Source organism: Amblyomma mixtum, chromosome 3 (assembly GCF_055824585.1).
Source record: "Amblyomma mixtum isolate Tamu chromosome 3, ASM5582458v1, whole genome shotgun sequence".
Lineage (NCBI taxonomy): Eukaryota > Metazoa > Arthropoda > Arachnida > Ixodida > Ixodidae > Amblyomma > Amblyomma mixtum.
This window is the reverse complement of record NC_143014.1, coordinates 206,347,607-206,362,780: the sequence shown is the minus strand read 5'-3', so window position 1 is coordinate 206,362,780 and position 15,174 is coordinate 206,347,607. Positions and strand designations below refer to the sequence as shown.

Below are 15,174 nucleotides of genomic sequence, written 5' to 3'. Positions count from 1 at the left end.
ACGTGGTTTGGAAGCGGCGTTGCAAAGATGTTTTCGCGGAGATTGTGGAAGAGGACGCCGGTATTGAGGAATAGACGTACCTTACGCCCGCGAGGCCAATGTAGTTTGTTCAGGCTGGCGGTCATTTGTCACGCTAACCAAGATGTAATTGGCGAAGACATCTCCGAAGGCCTGGAGCTATAGGCGACAGCGCTGACATGAATCTGAGCTCTCTCATTTGCGATCTTCCGTCGTGTCTCGCTCTGTCCGTTCTGTGCACGAAAATGTGCGCGGGGGGAGAGGGCAGCTCTACGGAGGAGGAGGAGTAGCAATGGGGTCGGACATACAGTATAACCGCGTAGTGTAGCAGCTGGGATGAAGAAACGTAATTTTCGCGCACTAATGGACAGAATGCGAAAGAAGGACGGAATGGAAGCAGGCAGGGAGAAAAGCAAACAAAAAAGACGCTAAGCGTTGAGCGCACGTGGCAGCGTCTGCGCCGCTGCGTGAATAGCCAGCACTGCTCACTGAACCCGATGCGGGGCAATCAACCGAGATGAGATAAAAGGAGCGCCGAAATAGGACTCCTCATTAGTCGCTTGATACATTTTTTTTTTTGCCGCTGCTTGTTTTCAAGGAACTAAAAGGTAGTGTAATTAATCAAATTTGAAAGTCGAGTGAGTCTGTTATGCTCTCCTGGTTGGCGTCGCATGCTAGAGTCCCTGAAGGTCTGTTGCAGAGAGCGACAGTCAGAGAGAGCGGGTGAAATGGTGGTAAGTTGGAAGAGTCGAACAGTTTCATGCAGTGGAGCGGACAGAAGAGCTTAGAGCTCATAAGAAGGAATGAGCAGGAGATACTGGTTATGTATTCTTTGGACGTGTGGTGCGACGCACGGAGCTGAGTGTCAAAACACCTATGCAAATGGGAAGTCGCCCTTGCGCGTACAGATCGTGCCAGTTCCTACTTTGTCGAACTTGCTTGAGTCATAGCGTACGAAGGAGAAACGAACGGAGTGCTCTGACAGTTGTGCAGATAAGGCGGAACTTTTACGGAATTATTTATTATTGGTAAATGCTTTGTCTTCTTTCTGGAGAGAAATGAAGCTGCTGGCCCGAAACGCTGCATGGTAAGGAAAAAAAAAATGTTAGTCTCTTTGGTGCGTGCATAATGTTGGTGAAGATGAGAGCTGTTTCCTGATGGCACGCGTAATTGGTGTTCTAGGAAACTTGGAAGAAGAAAAAATGACGTTCCGTCTGTTTGTAGCATCCACCTGCTAGGTTGTGTTCAGGGGGATTTGCCTCTCTCCATCTGCCAAATGTGAACCGTCTCCCTCTCATTCTGCCCCTCTTCCCCTTCCATTCTCGGCGGGAGAATAATGACTCAGCAAGAATGAAAGTACCTAAGAACAAGACTCACACAACAACAGGGCTACGTGCAAAATATGCAGCCTCCCAAAGGGCTACCTGCAAAAATGAGGCTTGCCGGAGCTATTCCTTCTAATATAGCTGGGGAAGAGCAAAATGGGTTCACAGGCCCCACCGGTGGCGGTGCTGGAAACAGCCACTTGCCACTGAAGTAGTGCATCGCTTAACCGCCGCACCACTGCGCAGGTAGTGGGATGAGGACTCGTCACAATCTATGAATGTGGCACGTTTTGCGTAGTTGAATAGTTGCGTAGTCGGAATTAGAATCAACTCTGAACTGGAATAGATTGGCTAAAGAAAGCTGACGCTGTCTCATTTCCTGCGCATCAATGCAATTCATTGTCCCTAAAATTTTTTTTGGTGTGTCTGGATGCGAACGGACGACACTTGTTATTTCTATTGTCCATGCTTACCCTGCGCTATTGAGTCACAACAAAGATTAACGTTATGAATAACAACAGCAATAATGATAACAATATTAAGCGGGAGTGGCACGGCAAGCGCTTCCCTGTAAAAAAAAAATTCTGATTGAGCTATGTGCGGAACTTATTGGACCCTGTTAGGACTATTTTTGCAAAGTTAATTACATGCTTTTATCACGAAATTAATTGTGCCTCGTCCTTCGCCAAGGAAGCTTGCATTATGCCGATGGGACATTCTTTACTTGCTGCTCTTTCTTCTGTCGGAGATCGCTAAGGTAAAAAGTGCTCTGTCACCCGAAACAGTGAGCTGTCAACGCATTTACACCACTGACGAAACATGTAGTGTCTCAGACCTCGTCGTGATTGCGCATGGCTGCTGCCGTACATAAATGTCAGTGAAGGGAACCGGGAAAGTATAGGGGGTGAACAGGGAATCATGGACTAAGCATCTGGTTGACAGGCGGTCCATAATGCGTACAGCATGTCCCAATTCAAACCGCTAACAATACTTCGGCTAAAAGCGCGGTGGCTAAGCGTACACAGCTGCAATATTCAAATGGATAATTAAATTATTTCTAACTCACCTGCCGGTAAGCTGTGGGTTTATCAATATCGCATGAAGTAAACGGTCACGGCAGGGATAAGTCCATGGACGCCCTGGGATGCTTCATGCTCGATAGCGCTTCGTCCTCGCCAGATGGGATCCCTTAAAACTCTGAACCGGGATGCTTCGCGAAAGTATATGATTCTGCTTAATGCATTGTTACACCTTCTTCCTTGCTCCATACATTTTCCAAGCTATTGACTTTCCGCAGGACACTGTAAACCCTGAACCGTTTCTGCGAAGCAACCTGCTTGGCATATAGGATCCGAGAGGGCTGTCATACCTGGCTCCCGCAAACATGCAGCGAATAGCACCAGATTTTGCCGCCTTTATACCCTTCCTGACTGATACCATATCACTTCTCTGGTGTAGAGCCGCCGCGGTGGCTCAGTGGTTATGGTGCTGGACTGCTGACCCGAAAGATGCGGCTTCGATCCCGGCCGCGGCGGTCGAATTTCTATGGAGGCGAAATTCTAGAGGCCCGTGTACTGTGCGATGTCAGTTCAAGTTGAAGATCCCCAGTTGGTCGAAATTTCCGGCGCCCTTCACTACGGCTTCTCTCATTGCCTGAGTCGCTTTGGGACATTAAACTCCCATAAACCATAAACCAATGAGGTCGATGGGCATAACTTCACATAACAATTCGTTACATTTCAAGAGAACGGTCCCCTGAGAGTTGGCAAACGCCTTCGTAGGTAATGCAGGGAATGATGTATGCAGCGCTGCATCATCTTGCGACTCATGGTCACAAGATGATGCAAAAATTCTGTCACAATTTCTTTAGCTGCAAAAGTCCACGGGAAGCTCACGACGTATATAACAAAAAGAAGCATGCTTAGCTGTGTCCCGCCGCAAGTTTATTTCAGCTCTGTGGTAGTGGACCAATGTATAAGTTCTTTGTCCCAAAGAAGCCTGTTTACTCCCCGTCTTAGCGCCTGGTGCGGGCCCTAATAGTTACAGGTTCCGGATAAAAAATGGCCCTCTTTCAATCCCAGTGATTTGGAGTTGTAGTGAGTTCTTCCTCTCTCTCTCTTTCGCTCTGCTGAACATTTGTCATCGGCGGTCATGGCGAGCAATATCGCCCTCGTTATTGATGATAATGATGGTGGCAGTGACGACCGCTGCAAACGCCCCCCCCCCCCCCCCCCCCCTACCCCCCCACCCCCGAGCCGAGCTCAACGCATGCGCTGGCGTCGTCTAGTCGAAGTCTGGTGCCCGGCCCTAATGGCACACGATATATGGCTCGAGAGCAGACGCTCAGCACGAGAGGAATTCGAGTCTCCGCGCCCGAACCGAGGCGAGGTTAGCTCGTCACGCACACATCGCGCTGAGGCGGTAATCGCTCGGACGCGGAGCAGAGCGCACGCAGCCGAACTGCAGGCGGTCTCGGCACCGCGCGCCTAATTGACGGCACCTCATTCACTTTGCAGCCCGCTATAGCCTCGAGGGCAGTGGCATCGCCCGCAACGCTTTGGTGCGGGGAACTTCGCTGGTCCCTCATTTTTCGCTCATCCGCCAATCTTCACTAGGTCACCGCAGCCCGGCGGTGCTTTCCCGCATCACTAGAGCAGGAATAGATGGAGGGGGGGGGGGGGGGGGGGAGTGGGGGACGTCCTCTCCTCTGCGGCAGCAGCAGCGGGAGCAGCAGCGACTAATATGCGGCAGGCTTTGCAAGAGCCGGCAGCACAAAGGAAGGAATCTCCCGTTCTACAGAGCACCCTCGCTTAGCGCCGGTCAAGAGCGGAGAGGCAACAGGTGTTGCGCACCGCGCTTCTTTCCACGCCGCCATTGCCAGACAAAAAGGTCACGTGGGCCCTCCCTTACACGTTCGACGACTCGCGCGCTCGCCTGGACGCATGCCGCGAGCAGCATCCAGGCGGTCGCGAGGAAGAGGAGGAAAGGCCGCCGCTCTTCGGCGTCTTCTGTTTCTTCTTCTTCGTCCGCCCTCTCTAGTGCGCGCGCTCCTTGGTGCGCTTCTATTTTTCCTCTTCTTCCCTCTCCCTCTCCGCAACATGGCTGGCGGCCGAGAGACCGACTTCCGTTAGCGCACCGCCGCCGCCGAAAACTAGGTCCCCCCGATTTGTGCCTCGATACGCGTGCCAACCGTCGCCGTTCTTGCCGCAATTGACCAGATATTGGACTGCGCGCGAGCGTCGTGGCCGGCTGAGCTGTCTTCCACCCTGTGCGCCGCGTGCATGCCGCGTACGCACCGCGAGCCGCTCACTATTTCTGCAGCGCCGCTGAACCGCGCTGTCCGGTCGTCCAGTCGCCGCGTCGACGCTCCATCGGCCGCACACGTGCCGCGGTCGTCCTCAACCGACTTACTGCCTCCCGCGCGCGCACGCCTGGGAGTCCCGCGGGCCATCCAGATAGCTTGCTCTTGTTCGCCGGGACATGTCTGCCTGACTGATTGGGTTTGAACGCCAGGGTCCAGCGCCTGGGAAACACGAGCCAGTGCCTTAGCTTCTTTCGTCGCTGTACTACGCGTGCGGCACCGACCATGTGGCTATAGCTTCCTCGTCGGTGTGGTAGTGTGTGCGACTCTTGGCTGACCGGGATTCGCGGACTGGTGCTTTGGCGGCGGCGTTGGACGACATCGAGCTATGATGTCTATGACCAGCTGCAGCGGGTTCGCTGACCTCAAGTCAGGCACCATCGTGATCTGCCACTATGCCATGGTGAGATGGGTTGCGGTGCATGTTGTGTATCATGGAGAACGCGATGTGTCTTGTCGTCAGGTGAAGCAAGTACTTGACGACTATCAGAAATGAAGTGCACCAGTCTTGCAGGTAGCAGATGCCTCGTACGCTGAAGCGTGCGATACATGTGCTACTGCGAACCGATGTGTTCCTCCCTTCGCGTAGAAAATGAAAGCTGAAAGGCCACTTCATAAAGGTGTGACAAAGGGCACCAGACACTGAGTCGCGCAACTTCGAAGCGTGTGTTACTCGTGCAGTTACTGATATCCGTATAAGGAACTCGTTGGTTATCGTAACATTCAGCGAGCAGTGTTGCCACGAAACGGCTAATAATAGCGTTTTTCTTGTGGATGCCTTCTGAACTTCGGTACTCGGTCCTAAAGTTATTTTATGACAGGAGAACAATGTGCTTCAGCAATGAGATTTATTACCACTGTCCTCTAGATGTAGAAGATCAGTTTGCTGAGAAATACATTCGCGATTGATGACACGACGACAGCTCGTAACAGAAGCGCAGGCCCTGTTTCCTGGGGCTCCAGTTCGCTCTCACGAATGAGGGACAAAATGAGCCCCGCCTGGTCTCATTCCTGTGCTTCCACATGCATGCTTTGCGAACACCTGCACATATGCGTGGGAGCTAAACGAATTCGTCATACGACATCCGTGACTACCATGCATCTTCAAAGACTGGCGTTAACGGTGCTGAAACAATTTTGGTGATAGTGTCTCCACAATAACAACGCGGTTATAGTGTTGTCACTTTTAATTGGAAATGATTGCTTAGTTATGTATTATTTAATACCCATCGCCACTTGGTACGCGGATGAGCTCATAGCTCCAGTTGCGGGACTCGCACGAAGCCTGGCTGGCGTTACTGCCCATTGTTTCTGGGCTGGAAGTGTTTGGCTGGCCGCACTTATTCAAATCGGGTGTGAACTTTTCGGCGCACAAGAACCTTAGAAGCTCAGTGTCCAGTCCAGGCAGCACAGACCAAAGGAGAGTTTAGTGACGCAACGCCTCTCTGGCACCATGAGATCTAATAAACATTTTAAACCAGATTCTCATCCCAAGTACAAGACCTTTGATCGAAATGGAAACCATAAATGCGGGTTAAAAAGTACCGGTGTCCTCATACCTTGGTTAATTTTACTTGCCGCCAGTCTCTAATGACGGCCACCTAGCAAGATCAACTAATACACTTGTTACTCAAGCCGATAATAAACGTTTTCCAATCAACCAACCAATCCCCTGTGCAACTGCTAGCAGTGAGAGAATCCGCAGAAGTTAGGCGTTATCAGCGCACTTACGCCCTGTTTTGCACTCGTGTGCTCTTTAAACATACGGTCTACAGCAGGGCTGAGGTACGCGTAAGCCCATGCTTTCTTTGAGGTTTTCAAAGTTCATTAACGATGTGGTTGACCGTCCCTGCCGGTGATTCAACACGAACGCGAACTTTGTGAATGTAATAATTTCTCCTGAATTTTTATCACTTATTACCGTCTTTGGTCAGTGTGCATGTACCGATTCCCTTTCCTCAGCGCTTTTTTTTGCCTCATTAACTTTACCGAACATATCGAGTCTTTCATAACTACAACTAACATGAAAATACGTCATTACATGGCTAGTCACTTTGACACTGACTCGTGTACAGAGAACACAGTTCGCAAGACGTTGAAGCCATCCTTGCTCACGTAAGTTGGCGATGCCGACTGGGCAGTCTTTTAATATGTGAGGGACGTGTTTGTCCACGGGAGTTAAGCGCCAGTCGAGCTCAGTATTCGCGTTCAAAACACGGCAGCGGATGCGCAACTCGTGCTCGCGTGGAAGCACAGCGTGTTAGGACACTTCCATCGAGTGGCTCAAAGTTCGCTACGTATATATGTTTCATGGCGTCGCCTCTTGTCAATGTTGAAATTGGCAACGATTACCTTCGCTGGTCTGTTTCCTATCCTGTGCCACTAATGATGATGATGATGTCCTCAGGCTTAATGGCACATACCCACGGCGGGGGATTGGCCAGGGTGCGTAACGGATACAAACGCGCTCATGTAAAAGGAGTGACACTACTTTACAATAACTTTGTCGTCTTTACGCAGAAGGGGTGAACATTCCACCTTCGGTCGCCAGTTATTGTCAAGTGGAAGGAAAATTTTCAAATCTGGAGATTTTGTAAGGAGCATTGCTTAGAAAAAAATGCGCGTACTTCAGGATCATGAATTATGCAATTTCAGACGGATACTCAAATATGGCGCGACAGAAGCGTAATTAGCTGTCCACATTATGCCACAACACTGATTTCACGGTCCTAGTTTCACTTCTCCGGACTTATTCTTGTCATAAGGAGTTATGTCAGCATATATACACAGCGTAGGCATTTCAAAATGCTCGTGCTTGCAAAAGAAGGAAACGAAAACACACACTCCCCGGAGTCATGCCAGAACTAATGTAAAACAGTGAGGCGTCCGTATTGAAAAACAATGTTCTGCTTTGATTTCACATGGCAGGGTTCAAATGGTTCTATGCAAGCTTTTCAGATTTCGTATAATTTACTGGGTCCAAATTTGTGGACACTGAGGCGTTGTATCCTAGCATTTGACATTGTTCAGATCACGTCCACAATCTGGACCTTGCGCCCGAAGCGGCTATAGCTTAGATAAGAAGCGCCGTGCGACTGAGAAGTAGCGGCGGTGTTGTGCACAGAATTGCGATTTCTTAATCGCATTACTTAGCTGTCTAATGCTGCTGATAATACTAATGTACTGCAAGCACATACGAGTTTCAAAGGCTAAATTATCAGGACACACTGTAGCCGACGTGCTCGCCGCCAACTTCGTTTTTTTTTTCGTTTGACCTGACCTGCATGATATGCTGCGCGCATGTTGTCGCAGTGAGTCATTTTCGTCGGAAGTGGCTCCCAGGCAGAGCCTGAAGAGCCACTACTGGGGAGCTACATGTTGAACACATAGCCAAAAACTATTCCCTGCAGTAGGTGCCATATTTAGGATTCCGCATTTTCCGATTCCTATTAGGCTACAAGGATGTGGGGGACAAGTACTAAAAAAAAATAAGTACACTTTTGCGTCAGGAAAGAAAAAATCCATTCGTTTCGTGAACAATGTTCCGTACTTACATCCTTTGAGGGAGAAATTTAATCACCACCAATTTATCAATACCAAGTCTCTTTATGGTTACCGCCTTCTCTACCACTTGAACTTTGCTACTGAAAAATATCAGCAATTCTTATAGCCCTATCAGGCGCAACACTGCATTCCAGAATTTCTAAAACGTGTTCCACTGAAAAATAGATGGTTCCGCACCACCGAACAAATTACCTTCGCAGTCCTTAATCTATAAAGTGCCAATGTCATGTTGCATTAACACGTGAAGTTTTGTGCTCAATGTTTCTAGAGTGACCAGTGTTGCGGTTTTATCATGCAATAGTGCAGCGTGTAATTAACCTGAAAATGTAGCTTTTGTGTCATTCATGTGTCCAATCATGCATTTAGTTCTATTATTGTGCGTATAGAGACGGTAGTCTTTGCATAATGCATTCATAGATTTATTACTTTTGTCTCATCTCTTATTTTCGTAAACATGTAGTGAAAAGGTCTACATTCTCTGATTAGCAGCAGATGCATGTTAGAAATTTCAGTACTGCTGTCACCGTTACGTGTGGCCGGCTCCCTGACCTCTTCAAGCTGTCCTCATAGCTTTTTGTCAAGGAGTCTGTCAACATCGTGAAATGCTGAAAATGAAGATGAACTAAACTGAACATGGACCTAGCGGCGACGCCTTTGTACGTATAGGGACCGGCCCTCAGACCTGCGATTCTTGCAAGGCGTGGCGACCGCGATGGATCGGAACGGCTTCCGTAAATGCAAGCTGGTGACCCAGAGATGGAATGCAGATTGAGGATAGTAAAGAGGCTAGGTAGCCTCTTCCTGTTCCACCACTACATGACAAGTGCTATGGTGGGGAAGAAAAAAAAAATTAGAGCCACTGAGCCACTCAGTATAATGGACTCACAGGGACATTGGTTAGGGTGGGCTATAAAACAAATAAGAAAAATAGTGCCCAGCCCACATTACTACTGGGGCAGATTGTAGTTTTATGCGTTTTGAATGAATAAGAAATACAGCCTCTCCCGCATCAGTATTGTATCGCAGGTGCAATCCCATTTGTAATTAGAGGAACAGCCGAACGCTACGGGTTAACCCTGCGCGACACAACACTCATATCCGACACCCTCTTGGTTTTATTCCAGCCGCGCGTACGAACGTGCCTTTTTTTTAGCATCTTGTACTTGCGTGAAGCCCGTGAGGCCAGCACATCTCTGGCCTGAACATAGACGCCTACAAGCGCCGGTCACTTTCGTAATACGGTCGGCTTAGTTTTACGGCAGCTTTTGCGCAGGACTTCGTAATCACCCCCACCACCACCAGTACAATCATCAGCCATATTAAGGAAAAAGGGTTCTCCTAAGGCTTACCGGTGGGCAAAGTACAGAGCGAAATGCAAGTGCTTAGGTCGTTCGTCCATGCGAACGGTCCAGCCCAAGCCAGCAGAGGCGGGATAATGAAGCGACTGCTACCAAAGCTTTCAGCGCATCGGAGCTGTCTAGTGATCGATGTATACTCGTCGCGCCGAGCGCCCGACCTACACTTCGTGGGTAAGCGGCCAGACTAGCAGTCGCACAAGGCCTCGTTCTTAGTTTCAGGGAGGGAGTTGGCTCAACTGGTTTTTCCCTGGGGGAACTAATACCGCGCACACTGTGAAACTGGGTCCGCCTTCTGCGCCCACTCTCAAAAGCTGGGTCGGAAAGCCAGAAAAATTTGGAGGATAGATAGCGCTGACAATGTACCCGCCGAGCGGTATAAAGATTGCTCTTTACTGTGTAACCTTAAAGACCTGCTTGGGGTATTACGTAACACTTAGAATGCAATAACGGTGCAGATTTACACAATGCTTGCTTTTTTAAGAGCGTCAGCTCTTATTCATCACGTTTCTCGATTTCTTCGGGTCTGCTACCACCTCCCTTCGGCGTGAAATTTTCTAAGTCCGAGGACTTCAAGATGGCGGCCCCTATAGTAAATCGATATAGCAACCCAATTGGTGATTGATTGGTGAGGCCATTAGTATATCGAATTAGTGATTGGTGACGTCACCGATTTTGTGACGTCATAATTAACTAGTCAAATGACTTGTTTAATTGATTTTAATTAATTAATTAATGAGGTATCATAAAACGAATTAGATATTTGGAATCCTCTTATGAGTAGAACAGGTTAGACACCAAAATTAACTAATGAAGTTAATATTTAGTTCTGGTTATGCTTATATTTAATTGCTTATAATTAACTGACCGACAACGTCATGAACTAATAAATATCCGTAACGGGCTCGATGAGTAGGACATGTTAGACACCAATATTGTCTAATTAGGTTAATAATTACTTATGGTTGGGCATAACATGGCGGCCATGACGTTTGCACTCGGCAGCTCACAATTTCATACCTCATGGCGACCGGGCTAATGGCCCTCCAAAGAGTCGAAAAACTTTTTCGGCCCAAATTGATCAAAAATATCCGACCTCAAGGCTACGATAGGCGCTCGCTCGCCGTAAGCACGGTGGCCGTAAGGTATGGAAAGGTAGCCTAATCACGTCGCAATACATCACATGGACGATAGATGGCGCTACCGAACAGCTAACTCTCGTTACTTCAACGTCTTACGGACGGTAGCGGCATTTTTTTCGTGCTACATAATTTGTTAGTTCCTCTGAAGACGTTAGGAAGCATCAGGTTGCGTGGACTTCGTGGAGAAAGCTATTGAAGTTGGTTGCTGCGTGGAAGAAAATGACGCGACGTATGTAGTAATGCGGCGATGTGATCGTCGGGCGACTTGAAACAGATGAAAAGTGCGGTGCATTATGCGTGCGGGAAAGGCGCTATGTACAAGGGAGCTGGGAAATAGAAATAAAAGCTTAAAGATTAAAATCGGCAATTCATGGCTGTTCAGTCGAATTTAACTCCATTTCAGATATTCCGACGTCTTAAATGGTTACCGCAATTCAGCTCGCTGCTGTTGACACATATGGGATCAGTACTGTGTTTTCATGTGTCTATGACTCTCAAGACTTGTAGACGCGGGAAAATCCCCCATACACGGGTGGAAATATTCCTGCATTGAACTTCGTTTTGCGCAGTCTATTCGTTAAATTCAGAGATGCGCACAAAACAAAGAATGTCGAAAGGAACACTGATGTCATTGAAATGACACATAAACTTCTGTGCCGTCATATCTATGTGAGTGCTGCAACAAAACAAAGAGCATCTTTTTAGACTTTTCGCAAACTTTCGGGCTCATTAACTCGCACGAGAACACGAAGGCATGTGCAGTCGGTACAAAAAGCGCTTGGGATGCTTTGTTCCTGGGGAAAAAAAGTTATTGTTGGGGATAGCTAGCATGCAGGTAGCGTCATTCATCGTACGTACAGGAGTTTTAGGTGATTGTCTTGCGTTACCTCGTCGAAATAACTTTTTTTTTCCCGCACACTCGCATCCCGTAAGCGTTTGCCGCCGACTGCATATCATACCCTGTAGCCCAGAAGGACACTCCTAAGATCGCTTCCAAGCGACCAGCCAACATTAAAGAAAAACGGCCTGAGCCTTTCACGAGGACGAACTTTGAAGCATGATCCCACGACGGGGATGACGTGAAATGGAGCCTTTCGCACTTTCATGCTGTGTGGTACATACAGTGACAGGCGTGCGCTTTGAACGCCATACTCGTCTTTTCGTCTTCTGTGCAAAATGCGCTCAACGCAAAGCTTCGGCACACTTCGCACTCGTCGGTATATCCAGCGTCAGTACCGGCTTGAAGCCAACAGCGGAAGTAATTATCAAAGGTTATTCTGAGTGTTGTACCTGGCAAGTCATGTGGTACGACCAGTTGTTTGCCAGATGCCAGAGGATAGTCACATTTTACGAGATTTGTGTACGCGCCAGCTGAGAGCTCTGCCAACTGGTTGAAGTTTAAGAGCGCGAACGCGAATCGTTACGGACAGGAAAGAGATTATCTATTGAATGAATTTACCGCCAGCGATGAAACTTTCTCGCTCACCCATACATCTTAAATGAAAAGTCGCTCGGCTGAAGGATGGCGTTGAGATTCAATATCGAAGGCAGCAAATTGCATGGGACGAGATGCTTGTACATGGTCCGCGTAGGTATATCAGTGTATGAGCGGCAATTGGTGCCATTGCATTCTAGATGGTCAAGGTTGTTAATGACCGGTACTCACGCTACCCACGAAGCCACTTGCTTGGCACTACATCCTCAACTGCGCAATAATTCTGCGTTCCAGACAAATAGCGCCCATGAATGTTTTTGTCGCTGCAATGTGCCTTGGATGCGTGGAGGACCCAGAGTGAACTTTGACGATTTAAACATTAGAGAGTTTTAGAATAGCGGAACGCAGCGCTTGGGAACCCCAACGAAGCAGCAGACCCCAGTGATTACGGACGCACGCACTGGTTACTTCTTTTAGAACAGGGGTTTTCCCTGCGCAGCGCGCCATTCTTTCGTTCATTGATTGCAGCGCCGTTACGGCTAAAATGAAAAATGTTAAGTAAGTGCAAATAATGCTTTTGTTTCATTTATCTGGTTACTTTTCTGCAGCACATGAGGATGTAATAGCCTAAACAGACCAAATAAAGAAGCGCCTTCGATCCTTTTTTTTTATTTTGTGCTTACCACATGCCGCGCCATTTCGATCAAAAAGTGAAACGCCAAATGGTAAGTCAGTAAGTCTGGAAAATTTAATTTATTTTTAGTTTTACTTACACCCTCATTAGCAAAAATTTCTAAAAACTAAGAAAAGAACGTTCTAAAAAAACGTCATTTTGCGACCACGTTTTGTGAGCCGAAAACATGGACCTGTTTGAACCTCCCGCGCTTTCTGACCAATTATCTCCATGATGATCAAACGACGTGTACTATAGCTAAGCCTAGCTGGTGTCTTAATCGGCAAGTAATCTGAAAATTTACCGCTTTTCATCGCTCAATTTTCCTGGTGCGGGAATTTTCAGACAAAACAAAATCTCTTTCGCCATCCATTTGCCGCTAACGCCTGACACGATGAAGCGGCAGCGACGAATAGAATCTTCTGCGCATGCGCATTTCGACATGTACATTTATCAGCAGCGGGAACAGGAAAAAAGACGCTGATAGGACAGAGCCCGAAACTTCTTGGGAGCCGAAAGTTTGGGACCCCTTATCCTAGAACTCTGCCCGTCACAGTGGCTGCCGAGCACTAGGTCGCGGGATCGAGTCCCGGCCGCAGCGGTCGCGTTCCGATGGAGGTGAATCGTAAAAGGTGCCCATGGGCTGCGCGATGCCAGCGCACGTTGAAGAACCCCAGGTGGTCGAAATTAGTGCGGAGTCCTACACTACGGCGTCTCTCATTATCCGATGTGCATTTTCGGCACGTCAAAACCGCATACCATTGCCATTGCATTTTGGCCATGATTTGTCGCCCAGATTATTGCAGTAACCACTCGACAAGCGCATGCGAGCAAATTTACAGAGTAGTGTAACGCGTGATTCGAAGCCATATAATGGCAAAAACGATGGCATCTACCGCCTTCCTCACTGCAGCAAGAGTTACTGATAACCTGTAATTTCATTTGTTAGGTTGTGTATTTGTCGACGTGTATATCAGAGTTCACTTTAAAGGAGAAGGATTAAAGCCATGCAACAAACAGTGCGAAGTGTCCGTTTTCACTGCGCTGTAGTTACATGGAAAATTCCCCAGGATTCGTGCCCACTGTCATCTTCGGTGCGTTTCGATATGCTTCGCAATGCCCAGCGTGGCATGTACCATGTATTGCAAGAGTTTGCAGTCCACCGCGCCTTTCGTCAGAACGGCGCGGTGGTCTCTAAAACAATAGCCACATGGCGAATACTATCATGGAGGTCGTGTTTAATATATTAATATACTAAAGGAAAACAACAAAGACCTTATTCGCGCCTTATGTTTACTTCCACGCGTGTCGCTCTGGACTTGTTTTGTTGGTTGACATGCGTATGGGGGCTACATTTCATTGTGCACCGTTTTTCTCTCATGGATCACTACGGGGTCAAGGTTACGTTCATAATTTTAATTTTTTCTTGGTGCAAGAAAAAACTTTTTTTTTAGACTTCACTTAGGGTGACAGCTTCAGTACCCAAACGTCAATAAAATAATGGCTGGCGGTTTAGCATTGCTAAGCACGAAATATTGTGCGAAAACTCGTTTTTTTGGTGGTGGACACCACCGCCGCTTACCTGAAAGCGCGATTGAAATGTCCACTGACCCAGGGAGCCGGTTATGCGCCTTTCCTTTCCTGAAAACAACCGAGTCTAAACTTTTCGCTGGCGTTGAGAAAAGGAATGGCGCATAACTGCCGCAATTTTCAGGTGGACGACACCCCCTACTCATAGCGCGACTGAGGTGTCCACTGACCCAGTGAACCAGTTACACTTGCTACTCAGAGGCTTCGCACAGACGCCACTGAAACCCGGGGAGTGCGGCTAGAAGCGCTTTCGCACTTCTCAGCATTGCGCATGTGAACTTCAAGCTCGCTACCGCCATGACAGCGTTTTCTACGGCAACCAGCTGCTGAGGACAAGGACTGGAGATTAAATTCGGCATTTCGTCTTCAGCGGCGTTCGCGCTCTGAGCATTAAAAGCACCGGATGATTTCGCAGCCGTGGTGGCCGCCGCATTTCGATGGAAGCGAAAATCAAATGACGCCCGTCTGCTTTGCGATGTCACCACACGTTAAATGGCCCCAGGTGGTCAAGAATATTCGCAGCCCTTCACTGTGGCGTATACCTTTCTTCTTTCACTACCTGATTCAGTTCTTCCGCGGCTGCTGAGCCAGAGGACACGGGAAATATGCTGCCCGCGGCGGTCGCGTGTAAAGTGGAGGCGAAGTGTAAAAGGCTCCCGTTTTCTGTGCATAGGCAATGCACGTTACAGAATGCAAGGTGGTCGAAATTAT

General features: G+C 48.3%; 1 protein-coding gene across 2 annotated transcripts in view; it reads left to right on the top strand.

Annotated features, from left to right (window-relative positions):
- The window catches only part of LOC149353418 (uncharacterized), an 84,746-nt gene that overhangs the window by 18,575 nt on the left and 50,997 nt on the right, over window positions 1-15,174 (top strand). The window contains exon 1 of one of the 2 annotated variants that reach the window (XM_089582545.1): window positions 4,971-5,107. The exons of the other annotated variant lie outside the window; for it this stretch is intronic. Coding sequence (XP_089438671.1) covers window positions 5,033-5,107 — 75 coding nt within the window. The 5' untranslated portion in view covers window positions 4,971-5,032. Of the gene's footprint in view, window positions 1-4,970; window positions 5,108-15,174 lie in introns of those variants that run through there. 2 annotated transcript variants of the gene reach the window in all.